At 35.5% G+C, this 18,039-nt stretch overlaps 1 protein-coding gene across 3 annotated transcripts in view; it reads right to left on the bottom strand.

Annotated features, from left to right (window-relative positions):
- Positions 1–18,039, bottom strand: part of LOC120221749 (U2 snRNP associated SURP domain containing) — a 52,968-nt gene that overhangs the window by 28,774 nt on the left and 6,155 nt on the right. Inside the window, exons 2-12 of one of the 3 annotated variants that reach the window (XM_039219309.1) lie at positions 13,279–13,323; positions 11,937–12,068; positions 9,557–9,655; positions 7,257–7,371; positions 6,663–6,796; positions 3,278–3,345; positions 2,601–2,695; positions 2,482–2,517; positions 2,307–2,389; positions 1,142–1,307; positions 753–964 (exon numbers count right to left, since the gene is read on the bottom strand). In XM_039219309.1, coding sequence (XP_039075240.1) covers positions 753–964; positions 1,142–1,307; positions 2,307–2,389; positions 2,482–2,517; positions 2,601–2,695; positions 3,278–3,345; positions 6,663–6,796; positions 7,257–7,371; positions 9,557–9,655; positions 11,937–12,068; positions 13,279–13,323 — 1,185 coding nt within the window. Of the gene's footprint in view, positions 1–752; positions 965–1,141; positions 1,308–2,306; positions 2,390–2,481; positions 2,518–2,600; positions 2,696–3,277; positions 3,346–6,662; positions 6,797–7,256; positions 7,372–9,556; positions 9,656–11,936; positions 12,069–13,278; positions 13,324–18,039 lie in introns of those variants that run through there. The other 2 variants (XM_039219310.1, XM_039219311.1) reach the window with 2 other exon arrangements.

The raw sequence follows: 18,039 nt of genomic DNA, 5'->3' as shown, positions 1-18,039 counted from the left end.
AATAAATGTTCACCAAATGCAAAGAATCAGAACATTCCTGCCAGAATGCACATCAATGCACTGAAATAGGTACTACACTGAGAATTATCAGATAAAGATTTTAATTTGTGAAATAATTAACTGTTTGCCTCTGACCATACAGTTTGCTACTTTGTTCCCAAGCCTTTAAAACCAGCCCTGTCATTTTAAGTGTAATTATTTCATAACAGAACCAACAAATTCTTATAAACTTGAAATTAAGTTGGTTTTATGTTTAATAAAAAGAAAATACTCACCCTTTGCTTTTACTAGAGTAGTTAACTGTTTTTTTTTTTTTAAAAAAACCACATACGCTCTCAAATACTCTAATGCCTCAGATCTTGAGAATTAAGTTAGCTAGCAGCCATCCAAACAGTTTAACTATTTAGGTCTTTCTAATTGAAAAGTCACTTAACCAAATACAAAGTAACACTTTCCCAGAACAAATTTAGATATTGCACTTAAGCAAACCTGGACACAATAGTGGACAAAGGAGGGGGAAAAAAACCTTAAGTGGTCAAAAAAGGAATGGTAGCCACAAATAAAAATATGACCTAGTATTTCAATACAGGGTTTCCATGGGCTAAGGCAGGGAACACATCTACTTATTTCTTTTAAGAGTTGCCAAACAGAATTACACACACATTTTCTATAAAATTATTGAAAAGAAATACTACCACAGATATTTAGTATTTACAAATTAGATGCGGCCCTATGTACATTTTTTAAATTACCTTCTCAAAATCCTCCTTGTTTTTAGGTGGCGGTAACATTGGAGCATTGGGGTTTTTTAACCTCTCTCTAGGCTGCGCATTAAAAGGCAGTCCTGATGGAGGTGGGGGAAGCGTATGTTCCATCATAGAAGGCGGAATGTATATTGGATGTGGAGGAATAGGCACAGCTTTACCCCAACCTAACTTCATTTCAAAAGACATAATCATCTTTCCTACAAAAAAGAGAAGAAAGGTCACCCTGGTAACTCTCAAAAGAAAATAGAAGATTTCTAATAATCTGAATTAATTTTAACCTTTCCATTTCTGGTCCATTTCCCCCCTAGACTTTTCATTAATATTTTCAGAACAAGAAGAAAGTCTGAATTCTATTAATAGACAAATGTTCTTACCATTTAAATTTTTTAAAGCTCTTTCAGCATCTCTTCTATTCATAAAGGCCACAAAACCACAATTTCTCTCTCTTGCTCTTTCCTCATCAGTCCTAGGCCACATAATTTTCACACTGGCTAATGGTCCAAATCTTCCAAACTCTTGACAAAGCATTTCTTCATTCATCTATTAAAAGGATTGAGAGTTTTTTGGTATGCAAAAAAAGGAGGAAATTCTATGCAACAGAAAGCAAAGTAATTTTTGCAAAATGAACAGAAAGACCTATTAATGCTACAATTTTCCATTCAAGAACTAGGACCTCTATCTATACAGGTAAAATTTTGCCCTCATGGGACATTCACAAATCTTTTCAAATCAGAAACACAAATAAGTGGTCAGGGTGAAGAGGCTGGATGGCTAAAGAAATCAAAGTACACCTCTACATCCCTGCTTGGTCCTTTAAAGATCCTACATCTAAAATAAGCTGTTTTTCAGCAGTGATTTGTTTAGGCATTTAGCAACATCTTTCAGGCAGCAGTGATTATCACATTTAAGAAAAGGAGAAAATGCATGTTGGTGATGAAAGAAAAAAAAAGATCTAATCACTTTTTTTCTTTTTCCAGTACCCAATATAATCAAGAAGAGAGAAAAGTGAAAACAGTAATACACCATGAAGTCCAAAACAGATATAATTTTTAAAAAGGACATGTTCTTTATTATAACCACTACATTCCTCATAACACAAATAACACTGAAATGATGAAAAGAATTAAAATATAAAAGAGGCACAAATGACGAGTTTGCTATTATCAAGAGCAGAAGGAAAAAGCAAATACATTAAGGAAGCAAGCTATGCATCAGAAGGGGGTAGTCTCAAAAGAACATTGTCTACCACTGGTCATATCCTAATTTGATAAATAATACAATCAGCACATAGGAAGACATTTCAAATTCAGAGAGTCAGTTACAGAAAGAGGAGATAAGCCCTTAAGAACTACAGCAAGATTAATTCAGCCCATACGAGTTAAGACTTAATTTTATAAGGTAATTTTTTTAAACGTCAATAGTCCCTAAGTTCCATCAAATTTACTTAGAGTCTTGACTTATTTTTTTTTGACTGATAAAGCAGTTTTTTTCCATAATTACGATTATGAGCCAACATTCATCTAACTTTTCTAATATTACCTGTGGATTAATGTTTCCAAGGTATAAATTAGTAGTGCTTGGATCTCCTACATCATGTGAGCCAGGTGCATAATCATCAAGAACTAGGACAAGAGAGGAAAAAAAAAAATTATAACCTGCAAAATACAAAGTATGGACAACTTTTATTAGTTAAAAGAGCAAAAAACTGTATTACCACCAGATGATCTATTTCTTCTTGAAGGCGCATCCACTTTAAAAGGGGAAAAAGAAAACAATTCTTAGTTTTTAGAATAGTTAATCACAAATATAAACATTAAAATAAATGCCACTTACTAGAACGACGCTGACCATCAGAATCTGACTGAGGAGGTTCAAATCGGCTTAACCTGCCTTTTGTTTTATGTCTCTCATCACGCTCTTCCTGAATTCTGTTGAAAACATTTATAATCACTAACAATAAGCCAAAATTTGTTCATTCACATCTGTTAAGAATACAACTTACCCAGGTACCATGTTCACAGAACTTGAAATATTCGTGAATAATTAAATGCCAGTACTAACAACCGTGATTAGAGTCCTGCAGCTATAAGAGTCATGAGCAAATTTCTGCTACGTCATATAAGCATTAGAATACAAAGCCCACTTCTAAGGTGAAGAGGAAATTCAACATCAAGACCACTGACTTTGTTCTTTCCTAGTTAAGTTTGCTCACTCCTAACCAGTATCTCAGTGACTACATTGTTTCCACTGCAAACAGGACTCCGGACATTAAGTAATTACATACTATCAATTGAGCTGCATTACAGGACGCAACCAACCCAGATGCTGGGTGAAATGCTAATTCACTTTCAAACATATCCTAAAAAAATCATTATAACATCTAAAACAACATCACAGTAGGTGAGCCAGTTTAGTGGTAACTAATCGGTATACTACATTCCTCATACCTGCATCTCTAAGCAACAGCTCAATATACTTATGATAGCCATTCTCCAAACTATAAAACTTACTGTTTCAATTCTTCTTTGAAGAGTTCCAAATTGCTTTTTTTCTTTTCTTTCTCCCCTTTCTTCAGTGGCTATGAAGGATATGACAAGTTATACTTCAAACAAAACAAGATTAAACAAAACGAATGGTTCAATAATCTGATCACTTGAATCTATTTTAAGGGCGCCTGGGCAGCTCAGTCGGTTAAGCGTCCGACTTCAGCTAGGTCGTGATCTCGTGTTTCATGAGTTTGAGCCCCATGTCAGGCTTGTGTTGGCAGTTCAGAGCCTGAATGGAGCCTGTTTCAGATTCTGTGTCTTCCTCTCTCTCTGCCCCTCCCCACTCATGTTCTGTCTCTCTCTGTCTAAACAATAAACACTAAAATTTTTTTAAAAAATAATTTCTATTTTAGTATCCGTTATGTTCTAATTATTTAAATTAAAAAGAATGCTTCTGTTTTCACTACACTTCCTGTTCTCTTGAACTAAGAATTTAACAATTCAATTATTAAAGCAATTAAAAAAAATAACAAACTACAGTCTTACAGTAAAGGAGCCACTAACTTGATCCCCCAAAATCCTGGGATACTTAGGCCTGAATATTGTTGAGTAACAGGAAGCAAAACTAAACAACATAAAGTGACTGACCTGCAAAGTAACTACCACGAACAACTACCAAAAATATGCCCTTCTTCAAAACAATCATTTAGGAGAACTAAGAATTAGTAAAACAATCAGTAACATCTTTGGGATTCCTCTTTTAAAACTGCTTTTGGGGGCACCTGGGTGGCTCAGTCGGTTAAGCGTCCGACTGCAGCTTAGGTCATGATCTCACGGTTCGTGGGTTCGAGCCCCGCGTCGGGGTCTGTGCTGACAGCTCAGAGCATGGAGCTTGTCTTCGGATTCTGTGTCTCCCTCTCTCTCTGACCCTCCCCTCCTCATGCTGTCTGTCTGTCTGTCTCTCTCTCTCAGAAATAAACAAAACATTAAAAAAAATATTTAAAACTGCTTTTGAAGGGGCACAGTTGGTTAAACGTCCGACTTCAGCTCAGATCATGATCTCACGGTTCTTGGGTTTGAGCCCCGCATTGGGCTCTGTGCTGACAGCTCCAAGCCTGGAGCCTGCTTCAGTTCGTGTGTCTCCGTCTCACTCTCTGCCCCCTGTCCCACTTGTGGTCTGTCTCTGTTTCTCAAAAATAAATAAACGCAAGAAAAATTTTAAACTGCTTTTGAAATCCCTCTCTTAAAAGTGCCAAAATAACTCAATGGGGGAAAATAGCCTTTTTTCACAAATAGTGCTAGAATAGCCACATGCAAGAAAAATTGAAGGTGGACCTCTTCTTTATGCCATACACAAAAATTAACTCAAATGACTCACAGAAACTAAACTGAAGCACTAAAACTATAAAACTCTGAGAGATAAATACAGGAATAAATTATGACTTTGAATAAGCCAATGATTTCTTAGATATGACAGTAAAAGCAACATACAAAAAAACCCAGATAAACTGAACTTCATCAAAATTAAAAATTTTTATGCTTCGAAGGACACTATCGATAAAATGTAAAGACAACTCACAGAATGGGAGAAAACATGTGCAACTCAAATTGTTGATAAGACACCTGACTCCAGGAAGTGTTAAATACTCTTACAACTTAAAAATAAAAAGAACAAAGAAACCAATTACAAAATGGGCCAAGGATCTGAAAAGACATTTCTCCACAGAAGATTACAAATGGATGATAAACACATAACAAGATGCTCATCATCAGGAAAGTCCAAATCAAAATCACAATTAGGTACAACTTCACACCTACTAAGATGACTAAAATAAATTTTAAAAATAGACCACTTTAACAAGCATTGGTAAAGATGTGGAAAAATTAGAACCCTCATACATTGCTGATGGGACTGTAAAATAGTACAGCTAATTTGGAAAAACATTTTGGCAGTTTCTCAAAAAGTTAAATAGTTACCATACAACCCATAATTCCATTCCTAGGTGTATGTGTATGTGTACAGATATGTGTGTGTGTGTGTGTGTGTGTGTGTGTGTGTGTGTGTAACTGAATACTAAGTCCACAAAAAAAGCCTACACACAAATGTTTATAGCAACATTACTCGTAATAGCCAAAAAGTGAAGACAATCCCAAGGTCAAGTGATATATGGATAAACAATATGTACTATACCCATAAAATATTATTCAACCATAAAAAGGAATAAGGTACTAATATGTGCCAAAACATACAGATAAACCCTCAAATATTAGGCTAAGTAAAGAAGCCAGAAACAAAAGGCTACATGTTGTAGGGTTCCATCTGCATGAAATGTCCCAAACAGGCGAATCCAAACAGATAAAAAGGAGATTAGTGGTTGCCAGGGGTTGGGAATAACTAAAATAGGTATAAGGTTTCTTTCTGAGATAATAAAAATGTTCTGAAATTAGAGATTAGTGATTTTTGCACAACTGCGAATAGAATTTTTAAAATGATTGCATAATTTAAAAGGGTAAATTTTATAGTACATGAGTTACATCTCAAAGAAACTGCTTTTTTCCTTTGCATCCAGAGCTATTTGTTATGCAAGGAAAGTCAGTGTCACCATTCAATGTAATCATATTTTTTCACCAAGTGTGGCTCCAAATGACATACCCCACATCTATATAGCACCTCTCATGAAAAATCCATTGAAAAACAAAAATTTTTCTAATACCGAGAATACTTAAAAGAAAGAGCCACTGGGGCACCTGGGTGGCTCAGTCGGTTGAGCGGCCGACTTTGGCTCAGGTCATGATCTTACGGTTCGTGGGTTCGAGCCCCGCATCAGGCTCTGTGCTGACAGCTCGGAGCCTGGAGCCTGCTTCGGATTCTGTGTTTCTCTCTCTCTGACCCTCCCCTGTTCATGCTGTCTCTCTCTCTCTCTCAGAAATAAATAAATAAATAAAAGCATTAAAAAAAAAAAAAAAAAGAAAAAAAGAAAGAGCCACTAGGTTGACAGTAATTCCAAATAAATTCCAAAAATGTTGTAGGCAAAAGATGCATTATTGGAATATAGAAGTTTTACAAGGAAACTGCCACTACACATGCTAGTATTATTTAAATACCTCTGTTTAGAACTGTTTAAAAAGATAATCCCATTACTTTATATTTAAAATAGTCAACTTTTTACTTGCAGTATGCAGTAAGTATAGTAACACCGAATGTACACTGTTCAAAGGACATAAAAAGAGTATCTAAGTGTCTTACTCTATTATCTCTTCGTTAGAAAGACTAAGCACCAAAACTCAACACCTACTCCAAAAATAATTAAAAACAAGAAACCAAAGTCCTGCTTACAGTGGAGTACTGAAATATCATTGGCAGTGTCATCTCTGAACATAAAAAGTCATTTATTTGAGTATGACTTACAGGTTTTTTGGTTTCTATGACAAGAAGAGATGGTGGTCTTTCATTGGATGACTGATTTGGAGGATTTTTTTGATCTGCAAATCTTGAAGACGGCTTATAGATTTTACCTCTTTTTTCATCTGTTTCATGTTCTTCTGAAATTTAAAATACTAAGTTTCAAAACTTATTTTCAAAAATAACTTCATATTATTCTATTTTTTTATTTAAAAATATAAATTAGTAAAATGCTTTTAGCACTCAGATATAACACTGAAAAAATATGAAGTTAAATTCATATTACTACCTTACTCTCCAACAAAAGACTAACCTAATCATTTTATAGTAAAATTACAAAATATATTAAAATTTTTGCTAAGTGTTCTGCTTTCTTCAACCTTGAAAGGCACTAAATATTTTTAAAAATTTATCTGGCTCTAATTTCTCATTAACCCACATCTGGCCATTTATTTTCCTAATTAATAATATCAGCACTAGAGGGTGCTGATAGAAAGGAAATGTTAAATTCAAAAGACAACAAATATCTTTCATTATTTCCTACAGTGATTCTACCAAGACATTTTGGATCTGCTCAAGGACTGTAATATTCACACTAACCTTTAGCTGCATTAACAACACCTCCACGCACAAATGTCTTTACTTTATTACCATCACCTCCTTCAAAAGCGGCAAGAAATTCCTCATAAATCTCAGCGGCTGCCTTTTCATCTTCCTAAATATACATGAAAATATTAGTACCATTTAATATGAAAATTATTATTGTACGTAGGGTAAAACTCATTAAGGAATAATGGAAACAAAACCTTTCCCTTCACTGGGAAAAGCAAGTTAAGCAGTCCCCGTAAGTAATAATATCTCATCTTTAGTAGGTATTAGATACTAATTAACACTGAAACAAAGAGAGACCTTGATCCTCTACTGGCCATTTGTGGAATCAGAGAAAGACCCACTAAGTAAATCTGTTTAGAGACAGCAAGAGTCAAACTGTATGACAACTATATAAAATACTCTATTAATGTTTTTAACTATATAAAATATTATTACTCTATTAATGTTTTTAACGTTTCTAAAGCACCACCAAACACATGAGTATTACAAGTTGAAGCAGCAAGATCTCCACAGTTGGCATTAGGGAAAAAAGCTCAAAAGAACCTTGACAATATCATTTATTACTCTTCACAATGTCCCCAGTATTTGTATGCAACAAAGGCCAACAGAACATAACAGAAAACAAAGAAATAAATCCAACAACAGTTGGAAATTTAGTATTTGATCAAAGGAGTATCGAAATCAAAGGAGACTAGATGGACTTTTCAAAGAATGGTGTTGGGGTAACTTGATAAACCTATTTGAAAAAAACATATAAATGAACAAATTCTTTTTTTTTTTTTTTTTTTACAAATAGTTTATTGTCAAATTATTTTCCACATAACACCCAGTGCTCATCCCCACAAGTGCCCTCCTCCATGCCCCTCCCCCCCTCCCCCCCACATCCATCAGTCCTCAGTTTTTGTCAGCATTCAAGAGTCTCTCATGGTTTGCCTAAATGAACCAATTCTTCACATCACATACCAGGAGAAACTGCAAATGAACGAGATTTAATTTTTTTAAATGAAACTGTATATAAAGTATTTTAAAAATGAAGAAATTCCTTTATAAACTAGGAGAACAATAACTGAATAATAGAAATCTTAAGGGAAGATTGATAAATCTGATTACGTAACAAAAAAGTTTCTACATGGAAAAAAAAAACCAGAAGCAAAATAAAGACAATCGACTGGGGGAAAAAAAACACTGTACCTTGTGTCATAAACAAAATGTTAATAAACTTAGTATGTGAGGTTTTAAAAAATAGAGATAACCTAATCTCTGAAAAGACTGTTTGAGATACAAGCAGACAGTTCACAGAAACAAACACAAAAGCTATTCAACCTTACTTATATAAGAGAAATACAAATTTAAAACTACACTGAAATAACATTTTTCACCTAGCAGATTGGCAAAACTTCAAAAACATCCTCTGCTGGCAAGGCTATCATACATTCCGGAGAGAGATGCGAAAGAAATGGCCCTGCCCTTTTAGAGAGCACTCTGACAATATCCAACAGAGCTACATTTGTGTATTTACAATTCAACCCAGCAATCTCACTTATAGAAAGATACCCAATGGGGCACCTGGGTGGCTCAGTTGGTTAAGTTTTGGACTCTTGATTTTGGCTCAGGTCATGATCTCATGGTTCATGAGATCAAGCTCCACACAAGGTCCATGCTAACAACACAGAACCTACTTGGGATTCTCTCTCTCCCTCTCTTTCTGCCCCTTTCCCACTCAGTGTACGTTCTCGCTCACTCTCTCTCTCTAAATATATGAACTTTAAACATATATATCCCAAAGATAAACAAAAAAACATGCATAACACTATCCATTAACAACACTACTTGTAATGGCAAAAGACCAAAACAAAAATACCCTCAACAGAATTTTAGTGAATAAACTAATGAATGTCTACACAGCTATTTAAAAAAAAAAATTCAATATACTGATGGTAACCTCTGAGATATAATGTTAACTGAAAAAAGATGGAGAAAGTACACTGTATATAGCATATTACTGATCATCTAGGAAAGAGAAGTACAGTATGTATTTACGCATAGTTGCTTATACAAAAAGAACAGACAAGAGAATAACCAAAACGTACACAGAGGAAATGGTGGAGGGGACAGGGATACAAACTGGAGTCCTCTGAATGTAGCCTGTGTTACAGATTTGACTTGGTGGTGGGAGCGAGCTGAGAATAGCCTGAGGTCACAAAACTTTGAAAAGCATTTCTCTACCTGCACATATACTTACTTAGACAGATTTCCAAGGATAACTCAAAATGCAATTTAAACATTACCTTTTTCTTTAATTCTTCTTGCTCCTTCTTACTTAAAGTTCGCTTAGCTGTACTCATTTTTCCAATACTGAACGCTTTAAGTTTGTTTTCTAGAAGAGGCTGTGAAAATAAATAAAAAGCATACCTTTACTACATACACTTCTTAATGCTACCTATAACTTAACCGAATGTGATAATCATATCTTCAGATTAGATGACTTTTAAAAAAGAAGTTTCGTAAAGCAGAAAAGCTGAGGCTACTCTTAAGCATCAAGTGCCTACGATGGGCTTGATTCTGATGTAAAGTATTCCTTAAAGAATGTCTTCATTTGCTAGCTCAAGGTCAATAACTAACATACAAAAGCCATTTTGTTTTAAAATGGTAAAAATAAAGCAGAGAGAAAGAGACGCCAAGGCTTAGAAATCGTTCATCCTACTTGCTGGCAGCAAGAATAAAAGCACTTGAGAAAAAGTACAGATGGTTCTGAGCAGAAAGAAATGATGGAAAACAGACATTCAAATAGGGAGAAGGGAGCATATATTTCTGATGTTCAGTAGCAGGAATCTAAATATCATCTATAACCTCCATTTCAAGTACTACAAATCACATCACTTCCTTTTATAAATCAGTAATTAACTCATTCTTCATCAACAATACTGAATATTTATAAACATAATCATAGAATTTCATGTTTCAGCAGAAGTAAAACTGTCATAGACCTTTAGCTGTTCAGTTACTTGAATGTTCATTTGAACATTAGAATGTTAAGACTTTGACTCGTAAACTTCAAAGAGAGGAATGTCTATTAAATACAACCTAAAATATTAATCTGTAATTAAAACCCAAAAGTTTCATTCTTGCCTACCAAAATGACAAATTAACCAATTACAAATTAGACTTCATCAATCCCCTGAATATTAAATATGTCTGACCTCGAGAGAAGCAAAATGGAAGCGTAATATTGCCATGAACTATTTTAAAGTTACATTAAAATCACTTTGAAAAAAAAAAATAAAGCCATTTATAACCAACAAGTCAAAATGAGGTTTCAGTAATAGATTGAAAGTAAATTTTTTTCCCCAAAGTAGAAAGAAAAATGTTTGGCCATCAATCAACATCTCTGGATTTGTCTGGGGGCTTTTTTTCTTTTTGGCACTTTTAATTTATTTTTATTTGCTGGGAGGAGGGGGGTGGGGGGGAGAGAATCCATAGCAGGTTCCACGCTCACTGTGGAGGCCAAGGCAAGGCTTGATCCCAGAATCCTGGGATCATAACTAGAGCCAAAATCAGGAGTTGGATGCTCAACCAACTGAGCCATCCAGGTGCCCCAGCATCTCTATTTTAACTTCAAAAGTTTAAATAAATGGTTAGGGCACCTGGGTGGCTTAGTCAGTTACTGTGTCTGACTCAATTTCAGCTCAGGTCATGATCTCACAGTTCATTACCCATATCAGACTTTGAGCTGACAACAGGGAGCCTGTCTGGGATTCTCTACCTCCTTCTCTCTCTGTCCCTCCCCTGCTAGCATGTGCTCTCTCCCCTTCTCCCCCAAATAAACATTTAAAAATAAGTTCAAACAAATGGTAAAATTATATACAAATTCAATGAAAACCATAATTTTACAAAACACAATTGGAAGAGCTCAAATTTTATTTATATCCTAACAGAAATATAGTTAAGGGAATTACAAAATGTTTACACAAAAAAACACAATCATTCATTAAAATACATTTATGCCTAGAAATATTAAACAAGAAAAATAAAGTGTTATGAATGTTAATTTAATAGTGGCTGGTGATAACTGTCTTCTTGATTATGCTTCCAAATTTGGTTTTTATTAATTTATTAGCTTCCCAAATTTAATCACAACCAGAAAAATTATGTGAAACAGAAAAAACACTAAAACATGAGAACACTGTTTTAAAGTGTTCATAGTTCATACATAGTAAAGAAGCTCCTCCTCTGGGTTCTCATACTGATGGGGATACTACACTAACCAGAGTGAATAATACCTGTCTCTGTTCACTTCCCAGAGCAAGACTATAAGCTCTTCAAGAGCAAGAACTGTGTGCTGTTCCAGTGACTGTCATGTGGCACTTGGTTCAGTAAATGTTTGTTATAAGGGAGAACAATAAATCTGATAATTAACCATTTTATATTGAAAACACTCCTTGGTTTTTTAAATAAAATTTCAAATTTTACATGAAATCTATCTCACATATAAGCCACAAACACATTTCCTTACATGAACTTGAGTTTATCATTAACCCAAATAGAACAATGAACGTTATTTTCAAATAGTGACAAGATGAAATAACCAGCACCAAAATAGTCAACCACCAAATTTGATCAAGGACAGATTAAAATCATTAATCCTTTCTCATCTTTATCAACACTTACTCTTGAGAGATTCTGATGAGGAGAATCACAAAGGCTTTCACGAGCACTCTCATTCCTATAATTATGTTTCCTTGGACTCTTAGGTCGTGTCCGACTTGGCATGTCACTATCTGAGGGTCCCGATGCATCCATCTTCAGGAAAAGTAAAACAAATTTTTAAAAATCACATATGTAGTACTAAAACTAAAAATAACCCAAATGTCCAAAGAGTGACCAATTTCACTATACACTATCAAAAGTCTCATCCCTTAATATCACCACTGATTTAATCAGGTACCTTTTCTCAAGACAAACATCACACTTTGATAAGCAGTAGTGCCTTATATGTACTTCCCATTTCATCACACAGAACATTACAAAGATCCATACACAAGGACAAAATTTAATATTAATAATTTTTACTGCTTCATCAAGAACATTCTTAAGTGAAACTAGCACATTTTTACTTTTACTGTGCCAGATGGGGAAGCATACAATGACTATTAGTACACTTTGACAACACTGGCTTGATTCATGCTAAGATGCCAACAGTTTATCCATCAATTGCTTCTGCATCATTAATGCAAATGTCAACATAATGAAAAAAGCAAATATTGTCTTTGTATTATTTAAAATAGTTGAACTCACAAAGCCCCTGGAAGATCCTGAGTAACCACAGGGGTCTGAAGACCAGACTTTGAGCACTGCTATAATAACATGTAAAGGAATGTTTATTGAGAAATTATTCAAAATATCAAAAAGCTTTTCAACAGGTATATGCTCATCAATACAGAAATAGCTTAGTAATTTATACCTTGCCCTATGGAACGACGACAGCAGAAAGACTACATTAGAGCTATGACTGCTGACTTGTGCGAGTTTCCAATAGCTATATTGTGCAATGAGAAAAGAATGAGTGTATACAATGCAAACCATAGTCAATGTACAAGTACACACATCCGTGTATGTACAGAACTTTGTAAGCACATATATGCATATATATATGTGTGTGTATATATATATATATATATATATACTCGGCTTCTAACATGGTCTGTGGGGGCCAATTTGTACAAATATAACACACAAAAAAGAGATCACTTAGCTAAAAACAAGATAGAAAAGGACACATACAATTGTTATTTATCAAGCAAAATCATAAATGTAAGAATATATAAGGAGAGAAATTAAATGTTAAAGAAAAACACAAGGCGCATCTGGCTGGCTCAGCCAGTGGAGCATGCACCTCTTGATCTGGGGGTCATGAGTTTGAGCCCCACATTGGGTGTACAAGGGAAAAAAAGGAGGGAGGGAGGGAAGGAAGGGTAAGGGAAAGAAAACAAAGATCACCTTTTATACTTACGTGTGCATCTGAAGATCCAGATGAATGAACATCTGATGATCTCGTCTGCAATTATTAAAAATGAAAGTCAATATTTAAGTGATCTTAAAATATATCATATGCTAACAAGTGTGCCTCAGGTTATACAAACTTAATCTTCCCAAACTTGTAGCAATTTCTCCTCAGCTAATAAAACCAAAGGCAATCTATAACTTACAAAAAGGTTGTGATCCAAAATAAATGTGCAAGTCCATTCTTCAAAATTCAGAATGCATATGTGCCAAAATACATAAATGAGAGTAGGATATATCTGAGGTATACTTAAGCCTTTTTAACTGTAGACTAGAAACCGAACCACTATTTTACAACAGAATTTTTGTGAAAAAGCCTCCAAGTCATAGGATACACTATATACTGCCACAACACTGACAGAACAGCAACATCTCATTATACAGCAAAGAAACTTCCCCTCCTTCTTCCAACTACCCAGTCATATAAAGAGTAGATTCTAACAACAAAAAAAAATCCACACATAAACCCTGACTGTAAAAGGTACAAATGCTGCTGCACAAACAGTTCAAGAAAAAGAAAACTCTATTATCAAATCCACAACTGGCCACCATTTACAACTTGTTTTAAGAGGGCTGCTCCTAATTCAGCATGACACTATTGCTGATTATTGCACAGAAAGAATTCAGTCTTCAAATAATGGCACTTCCAACAATGGCAACTGTAAAATTTCATCTTATTTTTTCCTAATTGATCTACAGATCAAATTATATATGGCATACAACATTCTGTTTTTTCACTATACATCTAAAGACAAAGCCAAGCTGCAAGATTATTAACTAACGTGATATCTGTCTGAAATTTTTACTTAGGAGTCCCAGAATTTTAACTCTGTCACTGAGCTGTTTTTATTTTCAAGGTATTAGGTAACAAGATTTTACTTATTTCTATGTACATTTAAATGTTAAAAGTGAAACCAAGAGGGGACCTGACTGGCTTAGTTGGTTAAGCCTCTGACTTTGGCTCAGGTCATGATCTCATGGTTTGTGAGTTCCAGCCCGAGTCAGGCTCTGTGCTGACAACTCAGAGCCAGGAGCCTGCTTCAGATTCTGTGTCTCCCTCTCTGCCCTTTCTCCCTCGCTCGTGCTCTGTCTCTCTCTCTCTCTAAAAAATAAAGAAGCATTAAAAATTTTTCTTAATTTCTTTTTTTAATGTTTATTCATTTGAGAGAGAGAGAGCATGAGCATACGAGCGAGGGGGGAGGTGCAGAGATCAATGGAGACACAGAATCCGAAGCAGGCTCCAGGCTCTGAGCTGTCAGTACAGAGCTCGATGTAGGGCTTGAACTCACAAACTGTGAGATCATGACCTAAGCCGAAGTTGGATGCTTAACTGAATGAGCCACCCAGGTGCTACAAAACAAGAAATTTTTAAGTGAAACCAAGAATCCTTTTTAAGGGTGAGCATTTACTTCAAATGATGAAAGAAAACACTTTTAAAAAAGTATGTTTAAAAAGCTGACATCCCAAACATAAAATCTAGAAAAATAACACAATATTATTAGTAATCAGCTGTTTTACATATGTTTGCATTATTTTTTTCCTACTTTTGTGCTGTGTACTCTGCTTTTTTTGTTTTTTGTGGGTTTTTTTCAAATTTTTATTTAAATTCTAGTTAGTTAACACACAGTACAATATTAGTTGCAGGAGTAGAATTCAGTGGTTCATTACTTACATATAACACCAATGCTCATTATAACAAGTGCCCTCCTTAATACCCATCTCCTATCAACTCTCAGCTTGTTCTCCATGCTTAAGAGTGTCTTATGGTTGAGGCACCTAGGTGGCTCAGTCGCGTAAGCAGCCTGCTTGGCATTCTCTCCCATTTAAAAAGTCTCTTATGGTTTGTTTCCCTTTCGTTTTCCCCACTTTCATATATTCATCTGTTTTGAAATGAAACCAAGAATCCTGACACCACAAATATCTGACCTAGCTCCAAGTTCTAGACTTAAAATAAATATACAAGACATTACATTTATTTTTAAGAGAAAACTGAAGATTTGTATGATATATAAAAGAGCAAGTACAGTTAAGACTCTTGGTAGGTCTACACACAGTATTGCTTTACTTACCTTCTCTAAACTTAAGGCTAAGAATAGGTGGTCAGATTTTCACACTGAACCAATTTGTTCCTCTGAATTCCACTGTGCTGGGCCCTAAGCAAAATAAGCCCAAGACAATCAAGCACTGAGGTATCTTCCATCACTATTCTTTGAATCCATCTCCTTTCTATCTCCAACTTTTACTGTGTCCTTTCTCATTCACTTTCTTCTCCCATCTAACCCTTCTTAAAAGGCAAGATGGTATGGAAGAAGAAATTTTTAATATTTAAAGTTAGCTCAGTGAAACACACTTGGAAACATAGTTTAAAATGTGCCCATTTCCACACATTTAGAAATTAGTATATTCAAAAGAACAACTACTCTTAGAAAACAAAACAAAACAAAATTCAGTTAGAAACTAAACAGATTGAGGAAAAAAAAATCAGGGGTACCTTGGTGGCTCAGTCAGTTAAGCGTCTGACTCTTGCTTTTGGCTCAGGTCATGATCTCATGGTCACGTGACCAGAACCCACATCAGGCTCCGCACTGAGTATGGAGCCTGCCTGGGATTCCTTCTCCCTCTCTCTGGCCCTCCCTGAGTTGTACAGGTATGTGAAAGCATGCATGTTCTCTCTCTCTCTCTCTCTCTCTCAAGATAAATAAATAAACATTTTTTTTAAAAAAATCAACTGCTTGCCAATATACTATTTTTAACTTACTAGGTAACAAAAATAATATCCTAATCACAATAGCAACAGTAAGTGGAAAACATCTAGAAACCAACTAAAGAAAGGTACACAACCCAGGTGAAGAAAATACAAACTTCACAGAAGGATTCAGCTATTCAAGTTACCTTTTGAAAAGATTCACTACATTCCTGGATGGGAATACACATTATTAAGACAATGTCAATTATAACCAATTTTATTTACATAATTAATGCAATTTCATTCAACAGTTCAATACTCCAAAGGGAAATCTTTGCACAGGGACAAAGCCTGCCAAAAATAATTCTAAAGTTCACCCAGAAGCATAAGCATGCAAGAACTTATAAGACAGTGCTAGCTTTTCTTTCTTTAATCTTCTATGCTACCATATTCAAATCATCATTTCTAGGACTTAAAAATAACAGCATGGCTTAGGAAGATTCATTAGTTGATTTCAATTAATCTAAGATGGCAGTGGTCACATTTACTACAAACCAGACATTTCCCACTGACATGGAGCTATAACTACACTGCACTCAGAATGGAACTTCTTTAGACATAAAGATATACAAATAGCAGTTAATAAGATTTTTAAAAGAATAACCAACTTCTGGATGTGAGGGCGATCTGGCTGCGACATCTGTCACCCCATTGATCGCCAGGGTTGATTCGGCTGATCTGGCTGGCTAGGCGGGTGTCCCCTTCCTCCCTCACCGCTCCATGTGCGTCCCTCCCGAAGCTGCGCGCTCGGTCGAAGAGGATGACCTTCCCCGCTAGAGGAGGACCGTTCCTCGGTCAAGGGTATACGAGTAGCTGCGCTCCCCTGCTAGAACCTCCAAACAAGCTCTCAAGAATAACCAACTTCTAAAGCTAATGGTCCAAGTAAACAGTAAATGTAATGCCACTTCAGAAGCTGACCTTCCCTCTTCCTGACCTAGAACTATTATTTGTCTTGGGTTTGGTTTTTATGTTTTTAAACTGAAGAACAACATATTAATGATGCCTACAGACCTTCTGAAGTCTACAGCACAATTCTTCATCCAAACGAAAAACACCCAAAAACAAAAAATGAAAGGGCAGAATAAGGGAAGCTTGAGACAAGAAGCAGACATAGGAGAAATTTACCTCAGGATAGAGAAAGCAGATAGTACAGATGTGGTGAAAGTCAGCAAGAACATCCTAAAGTAAAAAGGATTGTTCGCTCAAGGATTGTTTGCTTGTTCTCATGATTGCTAAGGAGTTAAAAAGTGAAAGCAACTACTCTATACCATATGGCGCTACATCTTGGTGGCTGAGAATAAAAACTTTGTTCAACTTTGCAGTGTAGCTACAGCAACATTACTCCAACACTGTCATTCTGCTCCATCAGCTTTCCATTCCCTTTATTGACTCCTTAAAAGGTCCTCTTTCTCCACTCATCCTCTAAAGCATCAATTTGCATCTCCCCAAGTTTAACAATCTCTCCCATAGGAAGCATATCAACACCTTTATTGCACTGAAAGGATGTCTAAGTCTTTATTTTTCAACCTTAGTCTCTCTCTTGGATTCCAATCTACCTCCTAGTTGTCTTCACCTGAATGTCTGCAAGCTCCTCAAATCCAATATATTTAACATTCCTTTCAAACTAGCTTCTCCAATTGGCCTTACTTCTGATACTGGATTGTCTCTCTCAATCACTCATAATATAGAAGTAGTAAGATGTTTTTAAGAGCAGTTTCTGGAATAAGACTTCCTGGTTTTAACACTTACCAGTTTTGTAACCTTGGCCCTACTTCCTTCATCTGCATAGAGGAAGAGCACCCTGCCTTGTAGGATTGTTATGAAGGACAAATACAGGTAGGGTACATACTTAGAATAGTGTCTGGCACTTAACTGCTCAGTAAGTGTTAGCCAGCAACAGCCCTCTAACAGAATCATCCTAGACTCCTTCTTTATCCCCTCAATCACAAGTCAAATTCTGTTCAC

This window comes from Hyaena hyaena, unplaced genomic scaffold (genome assembly GCF_003009895.1).
Source record: "Hyaena hyaena isolate Hyena2069 unplaced genomic scaffold, ASM300989v1 scaffold_806, whole genome shotgun sequence".
In the NCBI taxonomy this organism is placed as follows: Eukaryota; Metazoa; Chordata; class Mammalia; order Carnivora; family Hyaenidae; genus Hyaena; species Hyaena hyaena.
Note: the sequence above shows the minus strand (reverse complement) of the source record. Positions and strands in the feature narration are given on the sequence as shown.